Source organism: Salmo salar, chromosome 04 (genome assembly GCF_965601325.2).
Source record: "Salmo salar chromosome 04, fSalSal1, whole genome shotgun sequence".
Lineage (NCBI taxonomy): Eukaryota > Metazoa > Chordata > Actinopteri > Salmoniformes > Salmonidae > Salmo > Salmo salar.
The window spans coordinates 69914408-69941606 of NC_138294.1; the positions used below are offsets into that span (position 1 = coordinate 69914408).

At 43.8% G+C, this 27199-nt stretch overlaps 1 protein-coding gene across 1 annotated transcript in view; it reads right to left on the reverse strand.

The window, feature by feature from the left end:
• The window catches only part of LOC106603676 (protein turtle homolog B), a 200400-nt gene that overhangs the window by 50638 nt on the left and 122563 nt on the right, over positions 1 to 27199 (reverse strand). Inside the window, exons 7-14 of the mRNA XM_014197639.3 lie at positions 20633 to 20778; positions 16216 to 16358; positions 15002 to 15142; positions 14656 to 14775; positions 13931 to 14081; positions 8218 to 8341; positions 1095 to 1270; positions 476 to 702 (exon numbers count right to left, since the gene is read on the reverse strand). Of these exons, the coding sequence (XP_014053114.1) occupies positions 476 to 702; positions 1095 to 1270; positions 8218 to 8341; positions 13931 to 14081; positions 14656 to 14775; positions 15002 to 15142; positions 16216 to 16358; positions 20633 to 20778 (1228 nt within the window). The remainder of the gene's footprint in view (positions 1 to 475; positions 703 to 1094; positions 1271 to 8217; positions 8342 to 13930; positions 14082 to 14655; positions 14776 to 15001; positions 15143 to 16215; positions 16359 to 20632; positions 20779 to 27199) is intronic.

Here is a 27199-nt window from a genome sequence, read left to right on the forward strand (position 1 = left end):
GAATGAGACAAAAAAACACACTAAACATTTCACGCCAGGAGCGCAATCCGACACACAACAAAGGAATATAGATTTTTTTCAACGTTGGTGGAAAAATACATTTCTATACTTTAACACATCACTCTCCCCAGAGGGTGTACTTATGTGAGACTAAGGGTGCATTCCAAATGGCATCCTAAACCCAATACAGTGCACTTCTTTTAATAAGAGCCTTGTGGGGGTATAGGGAATTTGGTACTATTTGAGAAGCATCCTAAAATGTTTTATGACTTCTTTCAGATATCAGATAGGCTTGGGCTGACAAGGAAGATAAGGTGTCCACATACATTTGGTCATGTAGTGTAGTCATAACCATAGTGTTGGATGAAGGTGTGTTAATGAGCTTGGCTGGAATTAAAGCCTGCGCCCACACCAGCCATGCGGATAACTGGCCACCCGTCATTCTGTATGAAACAGTGTTTATACAGTAAGCTACCTGAATGAGGTCTCTGGCTAGCAGCTCTGTCTCTCCAGCGGGGATGGCATCGTCCAGGACATCCCACCTTTCCCCCAGGCGGAACTCCATGACGTAGCGCTCGATTGGAGCCGTGTGGTTGGCCGGCGGGATCCACATGAGCAAGACGCCCTGCTGCGTCCGATTAGCTATGAGGCATCGTGGTGGGGTAAGCAGCACCAGTGGTTCAGGGGTACTTATAGGGAAAACTGGACGGAGAGAAAAAGGGAGAGAGAGAGAGAGACAGAGGGGGAGAGATGGAGAGTTGGAAAGAGAAAGAGAGACAGAGAGGTTAGAGCTGTATTTCAAATGCAGTAGCAGTGTAACTGCAATTGTTGGTACGAGTTCTTTAGAAAGTCGATGAGCAACTTTTAAACCACAACACATTGCTACTACAGCTGCAGCCACAACACCACTGTCTACATCACTATTAACAACAAAACCACACATCATTCAATTAATTATCATCACAACTTTTCCCTAGCTGCCATCTTGTACTTACAACACACAGTTCTGTTGTGTTCCCGCCAGGTAAGGTCACTCTTGCCTCACTCTCTTAGGTCATATACTGTAGGTCAGAGGTGAATACCGTAATACCCACCTAGTGTGTTCACAGTGACGACTTCGCTGAAGGGGCCCGTGCCCAGCTTGTTATGCGCAAGGACACTGAACTGGTAGGCCGTCTGGGGCTCCAGGCCGGGCACTACCAGCCATGTCTGGCCAGAAGGCACAGCTATAGACAGCCAATCATGTGGGCCCAGCTGCTCCCTCTTCACCCTGCAAGGTGGAGGGGGACGATAGGAGAACAGGCATGGGAGAGGGGGATGAGGGAAATACACATAGGAGTGGATATGGAGAGGGCCTAGACTTTTAGTCAATGCACGCTGTCATTTCAGTAACGGTCATTTCTATCCTGTCAGTTCTGTAAAAATATTTTGTCCGGTCAGTTCAGTAACAGGATTTCTGGAATGATATTTCAGTGACACACCATTGCAGTTGCAGTCAGTGATGTCATTGTGTCTGTATCATTTCAGTAAGATCATTTATGTTAGAACATTTCATTTACAGAATGTCATTTCACAGTATTTCAGTCAAATAATTTCACACAGTAATACAGTTGATGATGGTAAGCCCATGCTGCGCTCAACCGTGCAAATTTCCATTGAAGCTAAAGATGGACCATGCTTTAGATTCAACACCACTTTTCTGACTTTCACAGATCTCCCTGAAAAAGTCATATGGGTGAATGAGTTCTTCTACTTTCCAGTGAGTATGCATGGCATCAGTCTCCATTCGAATTGTAACATAGTGTAGTCCTAAATAGATAGCAACGTATGAGACCACTGTGGGACCGTGGGTTTATCTCACTATAAACAGGGTTCAGAAAGATAACACTTTACACCAACATGTATATCAACCTGAGGGGGGAGTCATGATCCTCGTATACGATGTAATTGTGTCATGTAATATGTAGGCATAACTCTCCCTAACAGACATGCATGTATAGCTGCATGATGGTGTACATGATAGAGGCTGGTGGTTAGGGACTGCGATAAATCACAATGTGCTTACTTTGTGCTGACTGTCAAAACGCCTCTCTGTGATTTACAGCAAATGCCATGCGCAGACGGTGTTCTCACCTCTCCCAATCCCGGGAAATCATTACGCCATCCTAGGGGGCATCTAGTGACTTTCAGGTCTTGGCCATTGTGCGTATGTTAATTGACATGATAGCTGTCGTGTGTATATTATAATGCATTCACAGTGAGGGTGTGTATATTATGATGCATTCACTGTGAGGGTGTGTATATTATGATGCATTCACTGTGAGGGTGTGTATATTATGATGCATTCACTGTGAGGGTGTGTATATTATGATGCATTCACTGTGAGGGTGTGTATATTATGATGCATTCACTATGAGGCTGTGTATATTATGATGCATTCACTGTGAGGGTGTGTATATTATGATGCATTCACTATGAGGGTGTGTATATTATGATGCATTCACTATGAGGGTGTGTATATTATGATGCATTCACTATGAGGGTGTGCATATTATGATGCATTCACTATGAGGGTGTGTATATTATGATGCATTCACTATGAGGGTGTGTATATTATGATGCATTCACTGTGAGGGTGTGTACATTATGATGCATTCACTGTGAGGGTGTGTATATTATGATGCATTCACTATGAGGCTGTGTATATTATGATGCATTCACTGTGAGGGTGTGTATATTATGATGCATTCACTATGAGGGTGTGTATATTATGATGCATTCACTATGAGGGTGTGTATATTATGATGCATTCACTATGAGGGTGTGTATATTATGATGCATTCACTATGAGGGTGTGTATATTATGATGCATTCACTATGAGGGTGTGTATATTATGATGCATTCACTGTGAGGGTGTGTACATTATGATGCATTCACAGTGAGGGTGTGTATATTATGATGCATTCACTATGAGGCTGTGTATATTATGATGCATTCACTGTGAGGGTGTGTATATTATGATGCATTCACTATGAGGGTGTGTATATTATGATGCATTCACTATGAGGGTGTGTATATTATGATGCATTCACTATGAGGGTGTGTATATTATGATGCATTCACTATGAGGGTGTGTATATTATGATGCATTCACTATGAGGGTGTGTATATTATGATGCATTCACTGTGAGGGTGTGTATATTATGATGCATTCACTGTGAGGGTGTGTATATTATGATGCATTCACTATGCGGCTGTGTATATTATGATGCATTCACTATGAGGGTGTGTATATTATGATGCATTCACTGTGAGGGTGTGTATATTATGATGCATTCACTATGAGGGTGTGTATATTATGATGCATTCACTGTGAGGGTGTGTATATTATGATGCATTCACTGTGAGGGTGTGTATATTATGATGCATTCACTATGAGGGTGTGTATATTATGATGCATTCACTGTGAGGGTGTGTATATTATGATGCATTCACTGTGAGGGTGTGTATATTATGATGCATTCACTGTGAGGGTGTGTATATTATGATGCATTCACTATGAGGGTGTGTATATTATGATGCATTCACTGTGAGGGTGTGTATATTATGATGCATTCACTGTGAGGGTGTGTATATTATGATGCATTCACTGTGAGGGTGTGTATATTATGATGCATTCACTATGAGGGTGTGTATATTATGATGCATTCACTGTGAGGGTGTGTATATTATGATGCATTCACTGTGAGGGTGTGTATATTATGATGCATTCACTGTGAGGGTGTGTATATTACTTCACCGTCAGTGGGTTTATTGTGCTTCGTTGGCTGTTATGGTTGTGTACATTATGCTTGTTGTCAGTGAGTATATTACCGTATGAAATGTAGCTATATAACACAATATTTTCATTGTCAGTGTGTATATCACGGTGCACTGTCTGTCAGTGTGTCCATAATGTATTGGCTGTCAGTGAGTAAATCATATGGTGGCAGTCATTGTAATAGGATATGGTGGCTAGCCTGACGGTGTGTTTGTAATGTGGTCGCGGGGGGCTGTTTGGGGGCGGTTCCATCTTTGATTGGCAAATGAGACCAGTAAAGACGTCCTTCCCAGTGAGGCTAATGAATTTTTTATTTTTGGGGGGGCAGTACTATTCAGGGTACTATGAATATTTCCTACATTTGAGTTTAAGACAATTCCGCTACATCCTGTATAAATGTTCACAAGTCAACTTAAAAAACAACAACATTTAATTGAAAAGGACTTGAGAGTGGTGTCTGGGGAAAAAGTTAGTTTTTTCACTTTATCTAAAGCCGTCTTCCAAGCACTATGGCTAGAGTGCTGATAATGATACTCAGAAATACTCAGGAGGAGATGGAACTTCTGTGTGGAACCTGTGTGTGTGTGCGTTAATGTGTAATAATGCTTTAGCATACCAAGTTTGTTTGTTATTGTTGACTGAGGCTAACCTTCAGCTCAGCGAGTTCATCTGTCATCTAAGGTAGGTGAGTGGAACTAAACCATCAGGTCGATAACAGGTCAATCACACACATGTGCCAGTACGTGAGTTCATGCATGCAAGTGTGTGTATGGGTGTCTGCGTGAGCACATAAGTGTGTACACGTTGAAGTTTGTGGCAATACACATTAAATCTTATCAGTGTGTGTGTGGATGCGAATCCGTGTGTCTGTCTTCTGTTGACTGTGTGTGTGTGTGTGTGTGTGTGTGTGTGTGTGTGTGTGTGTGTGTGTGTGTGTGTGTGTGTGTGTGTGTGCGTGCGTGCGTGCGTGCGTGCGTGTAAACGCATCACGGTGGAGGCCTGCCAAGCATGTTTGCTAGAGGAACCTTGGAGTGAGAAGCGTTGGTCTTAATCTCCCGACCGGCAGAAGGTAGCTTTCTGACCGTGCTGCCTGCATACTGGCACTGTCCTCCAAAATCAGCTCCCTATCTGATGCTAAAAGACACAACGCATGCGCACCCTGGTCACCCTGGTCACCCTGGTCAGATGTAGCGTACTATATGGGGAATTGGGTGCCATTTGGGATGCAGTCCAATGTCAGCCACCTGTTGCGTTACCATCACCCAGCAACCTGGCAGTCTCACACACAACCATGCTTTAACACTCTGGAGAGGAGATAGCTATATGGGGCTTGAGACTTGTTATAACGCCATAGTGACCTGACTTAAGGTGTTAAAGTGGGCCAACTAAAGAGATCCGACAGGATCGTTAGAGTCAATGACTGACTGCATCCAGAGCATAGAGCTATAAATGGGGCTTACCACCTGCTATAACCACCTAATGTCCTGACATGGGGTTAAAATTGGTTGTCTGGGCCTATGGGTCTACATACAGAATACATAGGGTTACAACCTGTTATAACAGCCTCTTCACCTGATACAGAGTTAGAATACACAATGTTATATGAGGCTGGTGTACACTGGGTTTGTGGCACATTTGTGGCCAACATTTTCCCGATCAACGCTTCAAATGAATATGAGCTGCTGTTTCTGTGAGTCCTTCACACCTGAAACATAATCAAACAAACAAACATACAAAAAACAATGATACAGCTCTTTATAGAGCATTCTATAGAGTTAAGAGCAGCAGAGGCTATAGAATAGTGATATTTGGCAGGAATATTGGAAGTGGAAGGTTGCTACTAGTTAGAGTTGCATCAGCTTTAGGGAGAGCAGGTAGGTGGAGGTCTAGCCACTAGCCGAGAGAGAGAGAGAGAGAGAGAGAGAGAGAGAGAGAGAGAGAGAGAGTGAGAGAGAGAGGGAGAGAGAGAGACAGAAAGAGAGAGAGAGGGTAAAGGGGGCCAGTTGGTTGGATAGCGTGGAGTCAGTGGAGGAGAAGCTCTGTTTACTCTTGCTTGGCAAAATAGAAACCCTTAAGTGATCAGCATTGTTTTGTGTGTGATCAGCTAACTCTTGAATATCTAGTATTGCAGTGTAATGAACTGACAGCTGTGTTGTTGATGACGATCGGGGCCAGATGATGTCATGAAGATTTGTGGCAGTAATTCCAGTGTGTTGTAAACAGATCCGATGGCACACCTTGCCTGCTGCTAATATAGGAAGTAAAAGACCACATTTCTAAAGGAATCAGTCATCTCACGAGTTCCCTTTCAGGCAGAAAATAAACATTCAAATAGTTTGATGATTTGATTGCAAAATAGTTCCACTAAATGTGATGCATCTCAGTACTATGGATATGTGATATTGTAAAAACCTTGTTTAATGTGAAGCACAGGCATATTAATGAACTTAAGTTACTAACCACTTAAGTTGTACAGCATTCTATTAATAAAAACTACTTGACATGGTAAGTGTCCTCAGAAGTCGGCGAGGGAGGGCGCGACGGAGCCTCCGACGAAAACATGAGATGTCTAATGACGTGCCCGTTGGCGTGGCATTAGGTCATAAGGAGGGCATGGGGGGGTGGGCATGACACAGCTTTTATAGCACATGAATATATCATTACTGTCACGTCCTGACCATAGAAAGCTGCTATTTTCTATGGGAGAGTAGGTCAGGGCGTGACAGTTTTTTTTCCGAGTTTAGATTTTCTATGTTGTTATGTTCTAGTTTTATATTTCTATGTTGGGTTTTGTTTGGGATGATCTCCAATTAGAGGCAGCTGGTCATCGTTGTCTCTAATTGGAGATCATACTTAAGTAGGTGTTTTTCCCACCTGGGTTTGTGGGAGATTGTTTTTGAGTACGTGTTTGTTAACGCTTCGTCACGGTTTGTTGTTTTTGTTTATTCAGTTTATTTTGTATGTATTGTATAGTTTCACAGTTCAATAAAATATGTGGAACGATAATCACGCTGCACTTTGGTCCGCTTCATCCTACGACAACCGTGACAATTACTTTTTTAGAGGATCACAGTACTTAAAGTGCGCGCTAATTGCGCAGTACGCTTCTCGCTAATTGTTCTCCTCGTTTCTTAATATGATACTTTATATTCACTTTTAATAACAACTCCCCCATCTAGGGATCGTAACAGTCTGATAGTTCTTCTCGCTGGTTTTTATCTGTGGTCGTTAAGTAAGGGGCAAGCCCATTTGCTGTGTGTCTGTTTGGGAGTAGGAGAACGAGCTGATGACAGTGCAGAATATCCTGCGGCAGGTCTGGTCTGGTTTGATTTGGTCAGGTCTGGATTGGTCTACGCTGGTCTGGTTTGGACTGGTCAGGTCTGGTCTGCTGTGGACTGTGAGTGATGTGGTGGTGATCTATAAGGAGCTCAGTGGATGATGATTCAGGGTCAATATTCACAAAGCATCTCAGAGTGCTGATCTAGGATCAGGTCCCCGCTGTCCATGTAAGCTTATTTATTAGAATCTGAAAGGCAAAACGAATCCTAGATCCGCACTTCTACTCTGAGACGCTTTATCAATACAGGCCCAGTAGTACTAAGTGAGCTGCTTGGTGATAATGTATACTTTTGTAGTGACACTAGGAATTGAGCATGTAGATGTTATAAGCATGATTATCTGGTGAATACCATTTGAGGAATCAATGGGTGAAAAGGATTGGTGATAAAGTCAAACTATTGTTGAAAGGGTTTCCCGGGCTATTTTTGCCCCGTTCTGAACATCGGTGTGTAGCTACAGTGCATTTCCATGACAGTCAACTGAAAATATTGGTAATTCGGTGTCTTAAATAGTTTGAATTAGGCGCTTTTGGGCTTGTCTCAATCCAAACTTATTGGAGTTGACTTGGGATGACTTGAACGGCATGTTACGCTAAGCCGTCCCCTCTCTCTCGTATTATCCCCACCCCTTCCCATCCGCTCTGGGTAACAGTTGCCCTTTTTAAAAGGCACAGGTCTAGGAACAGCCTACCCCTCCCCAAACCCGATCCTTAAAACGTGAGACTGGACTTGACTGAACTTGATATTGTCAAGGGGCAACATCCACCCCACTACCCCATCCAGCCCCCCTCTTCCCCAGCCAAGCTGAAGCAGCCTCCCCTAGGCAGAAGAGCAGCAGAAGGGGGCAGAGAGGAGCTTGGTTTCCCAGCTGCATCCCGATTCTACACCCTTTTCAAGACCTGTGCACTTCTACTCTCCCTGTCATCTACTTCAAAGCACTGTGTTGGTGTGGAAGCATTGACTGGAGTGAGAAGGGTAGAGAATCGGGACGTAGCCTTAGAGGGAAAAAAGTTTGAAGAAAGAAGAAGCAGGAAGCAAAGCATGCTGGGATGACTCACACATGGCCATACCAGACTGATAATGTCTGCTCGAAGCCGCCGTCGTAGCCAGCCTCCCATGACACGTTGGCCCAGGTGGTGGAGACCGCCGCATGGACGTTGGCCGGGGCGTGGGGGCTTGTGCCTGGGGAGGGGAGGAGTCAAGTGGAGAGTGGCGTTAGTGAGGAGGGTGGGAGAGAAAGAGAGTGAAACATGAAGCATGTGCACTTAAATCACACACACACACAAAAACACAGACACACAAGAACGCAGACACACAAAAACACACACACACACAAACAGGCAGACACACACACACACACACTTGAGTTGGCCTGGAAGGAAGTCAGCTCTTTCTGATATGTGTAGGCTTTATGTGATTGTGTAAAGACTACAGTCATGTGGATGGCCTCAGTGTGGTTGTGTAAAGACTACAGTCATGTGGTAGACCTCTGTGTGGTTGTGTAAAGACTACAGTCAGGTGGTAGACCTCTGTGTGGTTGTGTAAAGACTACAGTCAGGTGGTAGACCTCTGTGTGGTTGTGTAAAGACTACAGTCAGGTGGTAGACCTCTGAGTGGTTGTGTAAAGACTACAGTCAGGTGGTAGACCTCTGAGTGGTTGTGTAAAGACTACAGTCAGGTGGTAGACCTCTGTGTGGTTGTGTAAAGACTACAGTCAGGTGGTAGACCTCTGTTTGGTTGTGTAAAGACTACAGTCAGGTGGTAGACCTCTGTGTGGTTGTGTAAAGACTACAGTCAGGTGGTAGGCCTCTGAGTGGTTGTGTAAAGACTACAGTCAGGTGGTAGACCTCTGTTTGGTTGTGTAAAGACTACAGTCATGTGGTAGACCTCTGAGTGGTTGTGTAAAGACTACAGTCATGTGGTAGACCTCTGTGTGGTTGTGTAAAGACTACAGTCAGGTGGTAGGCCTCTGTGTGGTTGTGTAAAGACTACAGTCAGGTGGTAGACCTCTGTGTGGTTGTGTTAAGACTACAGTCAGGTGGTAGACCTCTGTGTGGTTGTGTAAAGACTACAGTCAGGTGGTAGACCTATGTGTGGTTGTGTAAAGACTACAGTCAGGTGTTAGACCTCTGTGTGGTTGTGTAAAGACTACAGTCAGGTGGTAGACCTCTGTGTGGTTGTGTAAAGACTACAGTCAGGTGGTAGACCTCTGTGTGGTTGTGTTAAGACTACAGTCAGGTGGTAGACCTCTGTGTGGTTGTGTTAAGACTACAGTCAGGTGGTAGACCTCTGTGTGGTTGTGTAAAGACTACAGTCAGGTGGTAGACCTCTGTGTGGTTGTGTAAAGACTACAGTCAGGTGGTAGACCTCTGTGTGGTTGTGTAAAGACTACAGTCAGGTGGTAGACCTCTGTGTGGTTGTGTAAAAACTACAGTCAGGTGGTAGGCCTCTGTGTGGTTGTGTAAAGACTACAGTCAGGTGGTAGACCTCTGTGTGGTTGTGTAAAGACTACAGTCAGGTGGTAGACCTCTGTGTGGTTGTGTAAAGACTACAGTCAGGTGGTAGACCTCTGTGTGGTTGTGTAAAGACTACAGTCAGGTGGTAGGCCTCTGTGTGGTTGTGTAAAGACTACAGTCAGGTGGTAGACCTCTGTGTGGTTGTGTAAAGACTACAGTCAGGTGGTAGACCTCTGTGTGGTTGTGTAAAGACTACAGTCAGGTGGTAGGCCTCTGAGTGGTTGTGTTAAGACTACAGTCAGGTGGTAGACCTCTGAGTGGTTGTGTAAGTAGGCCTCTGAGTGGTTATGTAAAGACTACAGTCAGATGGTAGGCCTTTGGGTTTCGTTAGAGTGGTCTTCTATACGTGGATTTGGTGTGGTCTGGTCAAGGTATAACTGGTTCATTGAGATTAAGTGTCACTGCAACTTCTGGCATGGTGCCTAAAGAACAAGCTTAGGCCTGTGAGCCAGCTGGACCAGACGTGATCAGAGCCATACTGAGTGCGTGTGTGTGTGTGTGTGTGTGTGTGTGTTTGTATGTGTGTGTACGTGTGTGCGGCCAACTTCTCTACACCTCCATACAGGTGACTCTTGGCAGATCTCGGGAGATTATATCATTTCATAGTGAGACAATATCATACTGTAGCCATGTACTGTAACTACATGTAGTCTCTTGTGACTGACAAGCTAGCTAGCAGGATTGGTTATGGCTCACTAGATTATCCCTACATGACAGGTTGGCTCGGGTTTGCCCCATTCCAAGTCCACATATACTTTAATAACATCTTAAAATGGTCACCAGTGAGGTCAGATTTGAAAAATAATTAAAACCCTCTTCCCTTTCATCCTCCAATCACACATCAGCATCTGTCATAACAGGTGTGACCTCGTATGGTCGTGTCACTTCGTAATGATGCCAGATGTTAGCACCAAAACGTTTCAGCAGACAAAAGGATGTAGGGGTTGGAAGGCAGACAAATTACCCAGGAAGCAGTGGAGGCTGCTGAGGGGAGAACGGCTCATAATAATGTCTGGAACGCAGCAAACGGAATGGCATCAAACACATGGAAACCATGCGTTTAATATATTTGATACCATTCCATTTATTCCGCTCCAGCCATTACGAGCCTTTCCTCCCCAATTAAGGTACCACCAACCTCCTGTGCCAGGAAGCCTTTCTGCTGTCCAAGAAAATGGAGGAGAATGTCAGAATGTCTTATAGCAGTCTTGCTATGTTGTGTCTGCAGTAGACGATTTCAGAAATCTCTGGCCATGTTCGAACAAAAGTACAAAATATTCCCTACTAATTATACATGAAAATGTGCTGAAAGGTAAAGGAGAGGAAAGATTTGGCCATAATCTAATCACCCACAAAATACATGAAAACGTATTTCATTGGCCAATTGAACATCTTCGAATTGTGCTATTTACTGTTGCTTGACCATTGAATGCAAGAATGCTAAAGAAACAGTGGCCTGATTACCCCATCTGTATCTCTAGCACCTATACACAACAACCTCCACACAGGCAATATCAGTGGCCAGCTAACTGAAGACTGAGTGGTCTTTCTACATAGCCAGCTACAGCTAGGAACACTAAGACTGTTCCAAAAAGGCATCATTAGTAATTGGATGGCCTAGACACAACAAGTGACAGTTAATCTATCGGTTGTCTTTATTTATCAGACAAACTAGAGTTTTCAGCAGTGGAAACAATCTCTGTGTCTGCTTCCCTAATGCTGCGAGCCCAATTTGCTCATTTGTGATTTGCGGATATTGGCGCGCCACGTCGTTGACCTTGCAAATTGCTCTTTGCACATGTCCCCCAGGTGCTTTGGCTGACACGTCGAGCTTTGGAAAATTGTCAGTGGTTGACGCTTGGATGCCGCCGTCACTGCCGCTCTGCAAAGCCTTGCCTCTCTTCACTACCCTTTCAGAGCACACACGGGTCGCAATCATTAAGGCATGCAACGGAAACCATTTTAAAACGTTTTGCAACAGATTATGAAAATTTGTATTTCGGATTGGTTAACTTTGGACGTGATGTCCTAGTATTGGACTACTTCTACTAGACTAGTTATATTGTAGATTCAAATTTAACTGGATTGACTCGCCTTGGTGTTAAAAGGCCCATTGCCGCCATTTTTATCTCAATATCAAATCATTTCTGGATAACAATGAAGTACCTTACTGTAATAGTTCTCCATAAAAATAAGCCAAAAACTATTTCTCAAGCAATAGTTTTTCTAGGACTGTCTGGGAGTAGTCTGAGTGAGGGGCCTAATTGGAGGACCATAATGCGAGGGATATGTAACCTGAAAACTAGCTGTTATTGGCAGAGAGGTTTGGAACTCTCTTATTAGTCTATTTAAGTGATAATGCCTGAGAAGCCAGTGTTTGGATGATATATTGGCATGGGTGTTGCCAGGCCCGAGACGAAGTGGAGGGCCGGCAAACCGTGCCAATATATCCTCCAAACATCACTTTTATACAACGGGTTACAAACATATTCAAATAATAATTGACATATTTTCATACTATTTCATCCTTCCACAAGATATAGTCCCGACACAAATCTAGGGTTGCTACCCAAGCTGGCTGGTCGTTCGTTCTATTGGTTCGGTTGCCCGAGATACGACCCAGTCGTTCAGTCTTTTTGTTCTGTATTTATAGACACGACCCAGTCGTTCTTTCTAAATGTACCGTTGCCAGTAATTATCCCTTGCTTGCTAGCTAACCAACTACGACTAAATTACATTCACGTCAAAAATTGCAGCCAGAATAACAGCTGCATATAAGTAGCTGCATTTGCATTTGTCTAAGCGGTTTTCTAGTGACATTTATTTGGATACATCCATAACAATGAGCTAATGAGGTGCGATTTCGCCTGGCATAGAAAATGTGCTCACTTGTCAGAGGAGCTAGCCAACAACACAGCTAACACAATCACTTTAAACTACAACTGTAAAGACTGCTGGCTTCCTGCACTTCGTTTCGTTTGACCTTTTTTCAATTGACATTTCTTCGTATATATCCATAACAATTATGCCAGCTGATTCATGATTTCGACTGGCTGAGAAATGCTGCGCTGCGCTGCCTGTCTGTCCGTCTCGTCCCGACTCCCAACACGTTCATTACTATGGGACAGCTGGAGATTGAATTTGAATATTGAAACAATATTGCAAATGTCGGAGAAACAGAAAGGTTTATACAAATCTCCGCTGGTGATTTGTATAAAATGAAATGTTAGTCTAAAAGAAATGTGAGATAATGTCTAGATGTTTTTTATAGTGGCGATCAAGTTTATAAATTGGTGGGCTGGGCTGATGAGACAATGGATTGCACAGCCAAATGGAACAGATTAAATAGGCATTTTAACTTCATAGATTTTGCCGGTGGTAACATGTGGACTAGATACCGGCTGGAATGCGGTTTTAATCAATCAGCATTCAGGATTAGACCCACCCGTTGTATAATAATTTATACCGCCTGGTGATGTCACTAGGCAAGCCAAAACTCCACCCATGTAAAACCTGCTGATTGGAAGGTCCTGTGTAAATTATATTTTCAACCAGCAACTATCAGGAAATAACACTGATAACATTTTTTCACATTTTTACAGTTTTAGTTTCATCAGCTGTTGTACAATAACTGAATTATGACTGCACTGGGCCGTTAAGGTTCTTCACTTCCCCTTGCTTTCACCTGTCCAATCGTGTTAGAGCCGGGATAACTTTAAGGACTTCTTGACATTTTCAAACAGGGCCCACGTGAATGGTGATAAAGCTTGTAATTTATAAATGTCAAACTGAACTCTGTGTGTGTGTCTCAGACCTGTGTTAAAATACTACTGGGTTCAAAGACATTTGGATATTAAGTATTTGGATATTTTTTATTTGAAAAACCAAGCAGTTGAATATTGGAATGTATTTGTAAATACACTTGAAAAATATTTGAAAATACTCAAATACACAGTATACTGTATATAAAATATTTAAATACTCCCATGCATTTGAACCAGGTATGTTTGGTATTTGAAATCATGTATTTTGAAATAAGTATTTGAAAATACTTTCAAATAGTAGGCTATTTATAGGAAAGTATTCAAAAATACTTAAAAATACTTCCAATAGAAGTAGTTGATTCGGGCCACAAGATTTTAAAATAAATATTTTAATAAGAAATAATCAAATCTGCACGTATTTGAACCCAGGTCTGATGTGTTTGTATGTGTGTGCCTATGCCTGTTCCTGTGTGCGGCAGAGTGGCTCATACCAATAACTAGGAGGTGCGTGCTGGCAGTGATGCTCGTGGCGACGTTGGTGGCCACACACTCCCACTCCCCGTGGTCCTCCTTGCTTAGGGACTTGAACTGTAAGCTGCCTGAGGGGAGGACATTGTGCTTGCTTTTGCTGGGCTTCCATACCTAAAAAGAGAGAGAAGAAGAAGGTTGAGTCACACATCTCACAGAACAGCACATATTGTACTGGTCCTGGCAAGAAAGGACATTATCGTCCACCCACATAGCTTCCAGACAGACAGTAGATTAGTAGACAGACACATAGAAAGACAGACTGACAGAGAACAGAAGACTGATAGAAAAAAAGGAAGACAGACAAAAAGGAAGACAGACAAACAGTGACACAGACAGACAGACAGACAGACAGACAGACAGACAGACAGACAGACAGACAGACAGACAGACAGACAGACAGACAGACAGACAGACAGACAGTAATATGGTAGTAATATGGTAGTAATATGGTAGTAATAACCACCCGTTATCATAACTCAATAATGGTCACCTAACATCAAATGGGGAATTAGTGGCACCGAGTAGCTTTGTTACCATTAAATCTCAATCCCAAATATATTGTGTGAGTGTACAGCAACGTGCTACCCAATACCCATAACTTTAGAGTGAAAGGATAGAGAAGAGGAGCTGTAGCTCTGTCCTATTATAAAGTAATAGCCTGTTAGACCAGGTGGGGGTTGTTTACCTTCCTCCATGTGATGTTGGGATAGGGAAATTCTCCCTCAGCTGCACAGGGGATGACCAGTTCTCTCCCAGCCTCCTGCCTGTACTCCCCTCCGGGAACAATCGAGAACTTGGGGGGATCCTGCCCAGAGAAAGTGTGAGATTAGGCCTGAGCCTGGGTGTAGTCGCTAGGCTAACTTGCAGCATGCTAGTCTTCTTAACATGAATGGGAATTGCTACACTAACTAGCACAGTTAGCATTAATGTAGGCTAACTCGCAGCATGCTAGTCTTCCCATAGAAAATGCATAATCACTGCTATGCTAACTAGTATGCTACACTAATTAGCGTTAGCATCAGCCTGCATACCTTTAGCACCAGGGGAGTGGGATCGGACCAACCCTCAGAGCCCAGGGCGTTGTAAGGCATGCAGGTGTAGGTGCCCAGAGAGTCATCTGTCACCTCAGTCACACGGATGCTCCCGTCCTCCATTTGGCTCCAACCAGGGTACTGAGGGAACAAAGAGGGGCTAACACTATGAAATCGCAATGTTTGTATGGCTGAGCTCACCAGTGGCACATCACTATCCCATCATCCTGCAAAGAGGAGCTGAGGAGACTGTGGCTGCCCGATGGAATAGGAAGTGAGAGGTACGCTCGGTCCCCCCATTGTTCTCAATAGTTAAAAGTTCTGTATCAAAGGGGACTGAAGGCAAGGTCAAGAAGTAGTGAAAGGAAACAGCAAAGCAACAGCTAGATTTTGTCTAGGATATATACAACAATTTATCCACCCCTAGAAGCCTGAAACTAGGAAACTTAGTCACTAGTTTAATGCACATGTGAAGTGTAGAAATTACCCACTAAAGTAGCCCTGCAGTTATCTCAGTTCATCACCTTTGTTGCAGTTCAAAGCTTGAGGGGATTTCCCAGTCTGCCATCCCCAAGCCGGGTAGATGTTGCCCTTCTAGGCACTGTCAGCTTACCCCTTAGCCCTAAACTTAACCATTAGGGGAAAACACAAAACTGACTTTAGATCAGTGTCTTCACCCTACTTAAGTGGGCTGCATTCAGTTATCTCAGAAACCCAGAACTAAAATATTCTGTAATTGCCTCAGATGCCCGATGAAGTTCTTGGGGGAGATCGATGTATGAGAAAAGATACTAATGAGACTAGCACATTCTCCACCCCTCTAAATAGAGGTTTTGGGAACGTCTACAGCCCAAATGTCCCCTCTTCCGAAATTCAAAATCGTAATTTGTCCAAATTGTTAGTGACGGAAAATCAGTCTGTTGACAGACACTACGATGAAATACCATCCTATGCGTCTGTCCACAAGTGATTATGTATTCAGTGATGTCAAACCTTCTGAACATTACAGATAGAAATAGAACTGACACCATCCCCTATCCTACCTAACAGATAAACATATTGGTTCTAGACAATACATTTGTCTCTGAACGTTTTGGCTCAAATTCATTAGTAACCAAACGCAAGGAAAGCTACTGAAACAGAGAGGGACTTTTTTTACCCATTGAAAAACATTTTGCTCCTGTGTGCTCTAATGAATACAACCCTCGACTCACCTTCTCTATCCGGAGAGGGTTGCCATCTTTAGTCCACTTGACCAGCGTAGCGGGCGGGTTGGCGTCCACCGGGCAGCGGATGAAGCCGGGCAGGCCGATGGCCACGTAGATGGCAGGTGGCATGTCTTTGACACGGGCAGGGTCTGGGGCGAGAAATGCTTTTATTGGACATAGGAGAGATGGTGGGAAAAGTAGAGAGTTTGTCACAAAGGCAGTGGGCTGGATTGGAACCCACGATGACACGGGCAAACATACAATGGTGTAGGCAGTGGCACTAACCGCTAGCTAGACCATCCAGGTCACAAGATAAATATCATACTAAAACATTATCTTTATAGTAGAGTAACATTGATAGTGATTATGGGACCAGTACTTCAGCAGGAGCCAGGGGAAATAACACGGGCTGTCGTAACATGATAAACTGTGTGCTTCTGTAGCAGCTGGTCTGAGAGCAGTAGCTGTTCATGTGGAGGTTGTGTGTGTGTTTAGAGTGGATGGGTAAACACTGACTAGTGAACAGGGAAATACGTTTTTGGTATGTCAATTAATTTCACAAGGAAGGAGAATCTGAGACAGTCACATATGTAGAATGGAATCAACGTGTGGATTAAAATGAGTTTAGAGAAGGCTGTCCTCTTTAGTATTCAGACAGAGGCTTCCATGGCTGAGGCAGTCTGTCTGGAGTCACGGCTAATTTAACTTTATCCGGCAACAAGGATAGACGACAGGAAAGAGGAGTTGGAACTGAAAGTCAATACACCAGCTTTTAACTTTGAACAACCCCGGAAGCAGGAGAATAGTAGGGGTGCTTAGCAAAATTATGTCAAAGTGGGCCGTTTCAAAGAACCATATACCCTATATTTTTACACTCTGGTGGCTGTGTAAGCAGGTCAGCTCAATCCAACTTGTTTTGGCTTGGCCCAGTTCAGCTCAGGTGTGTGAAATGCCCTATATAGTGACAGATTCACCACAACACCCCTTACATTACACAACGGCACAAACCAGGTTTCCACTAGATAGCACAAAGTCAAAATTGCTTGATCGTAAAAATTCACTAAAACAAAAATGACATTTTTGGTCTTAATTGAAGGTTAGGCATACGGTTAGCAGTGTGGTTAAGATTAGGGTTAGGTTTAATATCAAGTTTTAAGAAGATACATTGCAGAAATGGCCGGGGTTTATGACTTTGTGGCTGTGGTAACTAGTGACAACCCACAAACCAAAAAACTCGTCTGCACTTCCCATTCTTTCCCTCCGTGTTATCTAACCTTTTACCGGACAAGTCTCAGGCTGTGTTGGTTCTGTTGGATAATATCTGTGGCCTAATGGCAGATTCAGACATTGTCATCTGCTCAAAGCCCTGTACATGTGGCCACAAAGCCACGCTCCACAAAGAGCTAATGGATATCTGTCCGACGGCCGGAACAGCTCAGAAAGGAGCGGTTTAGAAAGAAAACATAATGCTTGGCGAGGTGCCACAGTCTATTTATAGGAAAGATGAAGGGGGTAGTGCCACTCTCGATACAGCTAGCATACACACCCTCACACTTATCTAACATGCACATATCCACACATGTATTTATCTCTCTCTCTCTCACTCACTCACTCACTCACTCACTCACTCACTCACTCACTCACTCACTCACTCACTCACTCACTCACTCACTCACTCACTCACTCACTCACTCACTCACTCACTCACTCACTCACTCACAGCCTGTAATCTTGTCGTAGTGCTGCAGTGCCATCAGTGGTCTAGTGGGGCCGCTATCGCCCACGCTGCCTGCTTCCCTGCCTGCCTGCCTGCCTGCCTGGCGTCTGGAGCTGACGTCACTGCAGAGGAGAGGGTTTCCACAGAGGATGATGTCACCTCTCCCCCTCCTCCTTCTCTCTTTCACTCTCCCTTTCCCTCGCTTTCGCTCGTCCTGTCACACGCATGCAGCACCGAAACAGCAGGTCACGGTGGACAAATTTGGTCTGCGTGTGTGTATGGCGTGTGTTGTGGCATGTGTGAGTGTGAGCATTAGAGTGTGTGTGTTTGTATGTGTGTGTGAGTGTGGGTGGCTGCCTCCATGGTACTGCTCTCCTGGGGCAGGTATAGAAGCATGGCAGCATGCAGCCCAACCATCCCCCCAAAGAGAGGGCACAGAGATGGGGGGTACAGCTAAGAGAGGGGGAAGAAAAGAAAGGAAGACAAGGAGGGAGAAGAGAGAGAATAGGAGCGATAGAAGGAGAGAGAGAGAAAGATTAGGTTGACAATGTGGATTCACAGAGGTAGGAATTGATGAGAGGAGAAACAGAAAGAGAGATGGAGAGAATATTTGTATTTTTATTCCCAGCCCCTGTCCCCGCAGGAAGCTGCAGATTCCTCTTGCTAGGCCATCATTGTAAATAAGAATTTGTTCTTAATTGACTTGCCTAGTTAAATAAAGGTTCAATTAAAAAAATAGACAGCGAGAGAGAGAGAGAGATTAAGAGATGGAGAGAGAAAGCATATCCTGGTAGTTCAGTCTATCGACATCCTACCACCCTAAAAACCCTGGAGATACAGTAGTTATCACATTATACCACTACTACTCAGCTCCAACTCTCAACAAAGACCTCAGTGGCAGCCGAGCAGACAAGAATATCATCCAAAGTCTAAAAATAGAACAGCGCTAGATAGCTATTTGCATCCTGGCTCTAGCAGTGACTTGCTTTGGGGAAAGTAGTGGTCACTACTTGAGAGAAAAAAGCTCCCTCTATCTCTGTGTCAAAAAAGTGTCTGGTCTCTGAAAGCAATGATGTAATGCTCCCTCCCTCCCTCATGACTGGTGCTGCTTTCTCCTGCTTGGGCCCTGAGAATAAAAAAAAATCTAATTTAGAGCCGTGGAGGAGGAGATAGAGCGGGGGAATGCAAAATGTCTGTTGCCTTGGCTACCCAGACAAGTCACTACCCACCGAGCGGGGCCACATCTCTGTGGTGGATGGGTATTACCGGTGCGAAACATTCATCCTCGACTCCATTCATTTAGATTACAATACATCTGATTTACCTCGGGGGAATGACAGGGCTGGAGTTTTTGAATGTCACGACTCATGAGTGAAAGGCGGGTTGCGTGTAATATTGATTAATTCTGATCAAACACAAAGCCTGTGTGACTGAAAATGAAAGAAAGAGAGCATTTCATGCGAGGAGAACATCGGTGAAAGTGATTTGAATGACTTTGAAGAAGAGTGACTTCAAGGTCACTGTTTCAATTCTAACCCGTAGGACTCTCGGGAATGGTGTGTGTGTGTGTTTGGGTTTAGAGACACAGTGTGTGTAGTGGTTGAATGGGATCACGGTTAGGGCTAATATGCCCACTTGGCATATGGGGTAGGGGGTCCGAAATTGGCTCGGAGACCACACACCAGTGTAACCTCCAATTAATCTCAATTACACAGTGCAGTGGATAGAGAGAGAGAGGTTCTATTTAACTAAGTCTATACCAGGGTTCCCCAACTGGTGACATGATTTTATATAAATAAATCAATTGTTTGAGTGATTTTTATTTTGGAAATCTGTTCCAAAGTATTCCCACACATAATAGAGAGATATATGTGATCTTATATAAATGAAAGCTAGGTTTGAAATTATTATGTTTTTGTCAAATATTCTATCTGTTTGGGCTTCTTGTGGTCAATTTGCAGTCTAGAATTATTTGTAATTATGTTCAGGCCCCCTGACCATCCGCTCAAGAAAAACAATCAGCCTGCGGCTGAATCTAGTTGATGATCCCTGGTGCATACCATAGCCAGATATCGTGCCATATTTCCTGTAAAGCTTTATCGTCCATTAAATGTACATACAGTAATATGGAAACGGATCTTTGGCTTGTGATTCATAGGGTGGTTAGGTAGTATAACACTCATTAAGTAGAGAACAGCATCAGCAGGACTGAGTGTACACAGTTGCAGTGGGACTACTCAATAGCACAGCTGCAGGTTCAAGTTGCTCTTATAAGCACAGATCTAGGATCAGTCAATCAATGTCCTAAGTGCGGCTGATGAGTAGAATTAGAATTGTTAGAGTAGGATGGATCTTGCTGTAGTGTACACCCAGTAGCTCTGTGTGCTCTGATGAACACGACCCATATTTGGACAAGCGCAGGGCGGCAGGTAGCCACGAGGTTAGAGTGTTGTGCCATAACCGAAAGGTTGCTGGTTCGAATACCGTAACCGACAAGGTGAACAATCAGTAGCTGTGCCCTTGAGCAAAGCACTTAACACTAATTTCTCCAGGGCTGCTCTACAATGGTGACCCTGGCCGTGACCCCACTCCCTGCGCGTGTCTCAGAGGGATATGCAAGAAAAACATGTGTGACAGGACAAATTATTATTATGATAAGGGTTAGGGGGAATGGGTTGACTGTAGAGGATAGGGCGAGACACTCACATTGCACTGTGAGCTGGGCGGAGGCGGATGGGGGCCGGCCCAGGCTGTTGCTGGGGCTGCAGGTGAATCTCCCAGCATCCTCTGGCTTCACACTGCCAATGATGAGCGAGCCGTCCACCAGAATACTGACCCTGTCCCTCAGGCCACTGCAGAGAGGGAGGGAGGAAGATAGGGAGGGAAGAGCATCAAAGTAGCGTCTATAACCACATCATTGACTCAATGGGTCAAATCTTAACTTCCACAACACGTATTTTTACCTATTCGTGCATTAATGTCAATGGGAAACTTAAAGTTCAAATTCAACTTAAGTGGAAGTTAGGATTTGCCCCAATGACACAGACATATGTGTGACTTTGAAAAATAATGCTGAATATTGGTGCTGAAGTAAGCCGCGTCCTCAGAGCATCCTCAAAGCATGTGCAGCTGGCTGGAGTGTTTACAGACATATTCAATCTCTCCATATCCCAGTCTGTTGTCCCCAATCTTTTCAAGATGTCCACCCTTGTTCCTGTACCCAAGAAAGTGAAGGTAACTGAACTAAATTACTATTGACCCGTAGCACTCACTTCTGTCACCCTGAAGTGCTCTGAGATGCTAGTTAACGACCATATCACGTCCACCTTACTTGACAACCTAGACCCACTACAATTCGCATACCGCCCCAACAGATCCAAGGATGATGCAATCGCCATTGCACTGCACACGACCCTATCCCACCTGGACAAGAGAAAGACCTATTTAAGAATGCTGTTCATAGAGTACAGCTCAGCCTTGAACACCATAGTGCCCTCCAAGCTCATCACTAACCTCAGGGCCCTGGGTCTGAATCCCGCTCTGTGAAACTGGGTCCTGGACTCCCTGATGGGCCAACCTCAGGTGGTGAAGGTAGGCAACAACACCTCCGCCACGCTGATCCTTAACACTGGGGCCCCACAAGGGGTGCGGGCTCAGCCCCCTTTTGTACTCACTGTTCACCCATGACTGCGTGGCCACCCACGTCTGGAACTCATTTGCTGATGACACAACAGTGGTAGGCCTGATTATAAACAATGACGAGACAACCTACAGGGAGGAGATGATAGTCCTGGCAGAGTGGTGCCAGGAAAATAACCTCTCCCCCAACATCAACAAAACGAAGGAGCTGATTGTGGACTAAAGGAGACAGCAGAAAAAGCACGCCCACATCCACATTGACAGGGCCGCAGCAGAAAGGGTCAAAAGGTTCAAGTTCCTCATCGTGCACATCACTGAAGACCTGAAATGGTCCCTTCACACAGAAAGTGTGGTGAAGAATGTGCAGCAGCGCCTCTTCAATCTCAGGAGGCTGAAGAATTTGGTTGGCCCCTAAGACCCTCACGAACCTCTACAAACGCACCACTGAGAGCATCCTGACGAGATGTATCACCGCCTGGTACGGCAATTGCACCGTCCGCAACCGCAGGGGCACACTGCCTGTCCTCCAGGACATCTACAGCACCCGGTGTCACAAGAAGGCCAAGAATATCATCAAGGACCTCAGCCACCTGAGCAAGGGCCTGTTCACCCCACTACCATCTAGAAGGAGGAGATAGTACAGGTAGGTCAATAAAAGCTGGGACAGAGAGACTAATAAACAGCTTCTATCTCCAGGCCATCAGACTGTTAAACATTCACCACTAGCTGGCCTTCGCCCAATACCCTGCCCTGAACCATAATCACTGTTACTAGCTGGTTACCACCCACCATTAAAGTGAACACTGGTCACTTTAATAATGTTTACATACGGTTTTACTTGCGTTATATGTATATACTGTATTCTAGTCATGGCTCATCCTATACAAGTACTACACCTTTTCAATGCCATACTGTCTATACACACCATTATATACAGTGCATTCGGAAAGTATTCAGACCCCTTCACTTTTACCAAATGTTGTTACGTTACAGCCTTATTCTAAAATTGATTAAATAGTTTTTTTCCTCATCAATCAACACACAAATACCCCATAATTATAAACCAAAAACAGGTTTTTGGAAATTGTTTTAAATTTATTACAAATAAAAAACTGAAATAATACATTTACATAGGCATTCAGACCCTTTACTCAGTATTTTGTTGAAGCACCTTTGGCAGCGATTACAGCCTCAAGTCTTCTTGTGTATGACGCTACAAGCTTGGCACATCTGGGTTCTGAGTTTCTCCCATTCTTCTTTGCAGATCCTTTCAAGCGCTGTCAGGTTGGATGGGGAGCGTTGCTGCGCAGCTATTTTCAGGTCTCTCCAGAGACCGATCAAGTGCACAAGGCTACATGTGTGCAAAAATAATGTTGACTGAGTAAAAAATGTAATAATTCCCCCTCACTCACATACAAGTGTTACTGTCAAGTTCAACACAACAAAAGCAATATATTTGGGCTACACTGCACATTATTACATTGTACACTTTCTGCCTGTGGACATCTGTTCTATAATGTGCCAGCAGAGCATGATACCCTTTGTTGGCATAATTGATCTCTTTCAGGCAGAGAGTACACCTGGCATACCCATGTTTATCCACTGTATTGAAAAAGTGAGAAATAGGGAAAGTGTGTGGTGTTCCTTTCATCTCTATAGTGGCATCCAGTTTAAGCCAGGCCCATCTTCAGCTACACTTAGCTGTTTAACAAGTGTTGGATTCGGGGTAAACTTTGAACATTGTTATACGCAAAAGCATAGTATATAAAGGTTGGAAGAGACTGGTTTATATGTCAGAGGTTAATGGTTCTCTGTAGAAAGACAGATGGCTTTGGAATGTGTTGGGTGGATGGGAGGAGGTCACAGGATTGCTATAGGGGAAGAGGATGGACATCTGTGGATTAGGCGAAGGAGGGGTTGAGGTCAGGTCAGATCCCCTGAAGGGTGAAATTATGGTTTATTATCCTATTACCCTCTCCCTGTCGAACCTTAAGATGTAAGGATTGGAGAGAAGGAGGAGTGCCTGAAGTGGAGTATATATACTTGTAGTGGTGGAAACATGTCTGTCTGAATACAGCTATGTCGACCCTTTGGGAAGAATTAAACTTGGTTAAGCTTTTCTAGTGTCCATGAGTTATTTACTCTGAAAAATTTGAACCTAACACAAGCAACGCCTCATTCTCACCTAATTCTCTCATTCTGAAAATTAACCACATAACTTACTGTACTGTAGAGGGAAAACATTAGTTCACAGATAGTAGTGAATTTGTTAGCTAGTTAACTAGTTAGGGAAACTAGTTAACTAGTTAACATTTCACACAGATTGCCAGGGTCCAGTAAGCAACTAATGCGTTATAACTTCAGGAACGGCAAGGAGTCATATAACGTTACCAGTTAACACTATAGCGAATTGGTTAGGTTACTAACGTTAGCGCATCTCATGTTGTAACGTTAGCCAGCTGACTTTATTAGCCAGATAATTTTCACACCATAAACTCAATTATTTGATCAGTTCAGTTGCTCAACATTTCTCTGGCAAGCTATAACGGATAATTCGATCCAGCTAGCAAGATACTTAAGAATGCTAACAATACTTGTTCCACAACACTTTCTCCCTCACCTCAAACTTTCCAAATTCCAGTTACAGCTCATGAAGTAAGCTTCATCAACTTGTCACCCCTGTTTCCGTGGTCAGGCTTCTCACCTACCTTTTCATTATCGTTCAGGGGACGCGCTGCTGTAAATTAACTGGCAAACTGCCTTTCCAAGCCTCTTTCAAGAGTGCGCGCTGATGCTGTAACTTGAAAATTGGTTGTCTTTTCTCTCTTCAGTCATATGCTGCTTTCTGTTGTTATGTGAATGATTGGCAGAGCCTTGGATACAGCCAGTATTGCTCCAAATGTGCATCACTCGTTCGCATAAGGCCAGTAGTCATCCAAAGCCCCCCCTCGCCCAAATATTTCTCATCGGATCTACAGGAATCATGTAGGTCACCTATTTTGGATTCAAAACGGAGAATTTCGCCAAAGGTGACTAGTTTGCATCCCTGATAAAGGCCTGATTGGTGGAGTGCTGCAGAGATGATTGTCCTTCTGGAAGGTTCTCCCATCTTCACAGAGGAACTCACCTCCCTGACCAAGGCCTTTCCCCGGATTGTTCAGTTAGGCAAGGGCGGCCAGCTCTAGGAAGAGTCTTGGTGGTTCCAAACTTTTTCCATTTAAGAATGATGGAGGCCACTGTGTTCTTAGGGACCTTCAATGTTGCAGACATTTTTTGGTACCCTTCCCCAGATCTGTGCCTCTACACAATCCTGTCTCGGAGCTCTAAATCAAATCAAATTGTATTGGTCACATACACATGGTTAGCAGATGTTAATGCAAGTGTAGCGAAATGCTTGTGCTTCTAGTTCCGACAGTGCAGTAATATCTAACAAGTAATCTAACAAATTCACAATGACTACCTTATAAACACAAATGTAAAGGGATGAAAAAGAATATGCACATATAAATATATGGATGAGTGATGGCCATGCGGCATAGGCAAGATGCAGTAGATGGTATAGAATACAGTATATACAGTTGAAGTCAGAAGTTTACATACACCTTAGCCAAATACATTTAAACTCAGTTTTTCACAATTCTTGACATTTAATCCTAGTAAAAATTCCCTGTTTTAGGTCAGTTAGGATCACCACTTTATTTTAAGAATGTGAATTGTCAGAATAATAGTAGAGAGAATGATTTATTTCAGCATTTATTTCTTTCATCACAATCCCAGTGGGTCAGAAGTTTACATAAACTCAACTAGTATTTGGTAGCATTGCCTTTAAATTGTTTAACTTGGGTCAAACGTTTCTGGTAGCCTTCCACAAGTTTCCCACAATAAGTTGGGTGAATTTTGGCCCATTCCTCCTGACAGAGCTGGTGTAACTGAGTCAGGTTTGTAGGCCTCCTTGCTCGCACACGCTTTTTCAGTTCTGCCCACAAATCTTCTATGGGATTGAGGTCAGGGCTTTGTGATGGCCACTCCAATACCTTGACTTTGTTGTCCTTAAGCCATTTTGCCACAAGTTTGGAAGTATGCTTGGGGTCATTGTCAATTTTGAAGACCCATTTGCGATCAAGCTTTAACTTCCTGATTGATGTCTTGAGATGTTGCTTCAATAAATACACATCATTTTCCTCCTCATGATGCCATCTATTTTGTGAAGTGCACCAGTCCCCCTTGCAGCAAAGCACCCCCACAACATGATGCTGCCACCCCCGTGTTTCACGGTTGGGATGGTGTTCTTTGGCTTGCAAGCTTCCTCCTTTTTCCTCCAAACATAACGATGGTCATTATGGCCAAACAGTTCTATTTTTGTTTCATCAGACCAGAGGACATTTCTCCAAAAAGTACGATCTTTGTCCCCATGTGCAGTTGCAAACCGAAGTCTGGCTTTTTTTATGGCGGTTTTGGAGCAGTGGCTTCTTCTGTGCTGAGCGGCCTTTCAGGTTATGTCGATATAGGACTCGTTTTACTGTGGATATAGATACTTTTGTATCTGTTTCCTCCAGCATCTTCACAAGGTCCTTTGCTGTTGTTCTGGGATTGATTTGCACTTTTCGCACCAAAGTACATTTATCTCTAGGAGACAGAACGCGTCTCCTTCCTGAGCGGTATGATAGCTGCGTGGTCCCATGGTGTTTATACTTGCGTACTATTCTTTGTACAGATGAAAGTGGACCTTCAGGAGTTTGGAAATTGCTCCCAAGGATGTATCAGACTTGTGAAGGTCTACAAATGTTTTTCTGAGGTCTTGGCTGATTTCTTTAGATTTTCCCATGATGTCAAGCAAGGAGGCACTGAGTTTGAAGGTAGGCCTTGAAATACATTCACAGGTACACCTCCAATTGACTCAAATGATGTCAATTAGCCTATCAGAAGCTTCTAAAGCCATGACATCATTTTCTGGAATTTTCCAAGCTGTTTAAAGGCACAGTCAACTTAGTGTATGTAAACTTCAGACCCACTGGAATTGTGAAACAGTGAATTATAAGTGAAATAATCTGTCTTTAAACAATTGTTGGAAAAATGACTTGCGCCATGCACAAAGTAGATGTCCTAACCGACTTGTCAAAACTATAGTTTGTTAACAAGAAATTTGTGGAGTGGTTGAAAAACAAGTTTTAATGACTCCAACCTAAGTGTATGTAAACTTCCGACTGTATAAATATATATACTGCTCAAAAAAATAAAGGGAACACTTATACAACACAATGTAACTCCAAGTCAATCACACTTCTGTGAAATGAAACTGTCCACTTAGGAAGCAACACTGATTGACAATACATTTCACATGCTGTTGTGCAAATGGAATAGACAACAGGTGGAAATTATAGGCAATTAGCAAGACACCCCCAATAAAGGAGTGGTTCTCTAGGTGGGGACCACAGACCACTTCTCAGTTCCTATGCTTCCTGGCTGATGTTTTGGTCACTTTTGAATGCTGGCGGTGCTTTCACTCTAGTGGTAGCATGAGACGGAGTCTACAACCCACACAAGTGGCTCAGGTAGTGCAGCTCATCCAGGATGGCACATCAATGCGAGCTGTGGCAAGAAGGTTTGCTGTGTCTGTCAGCGTAGTGTCCAGAG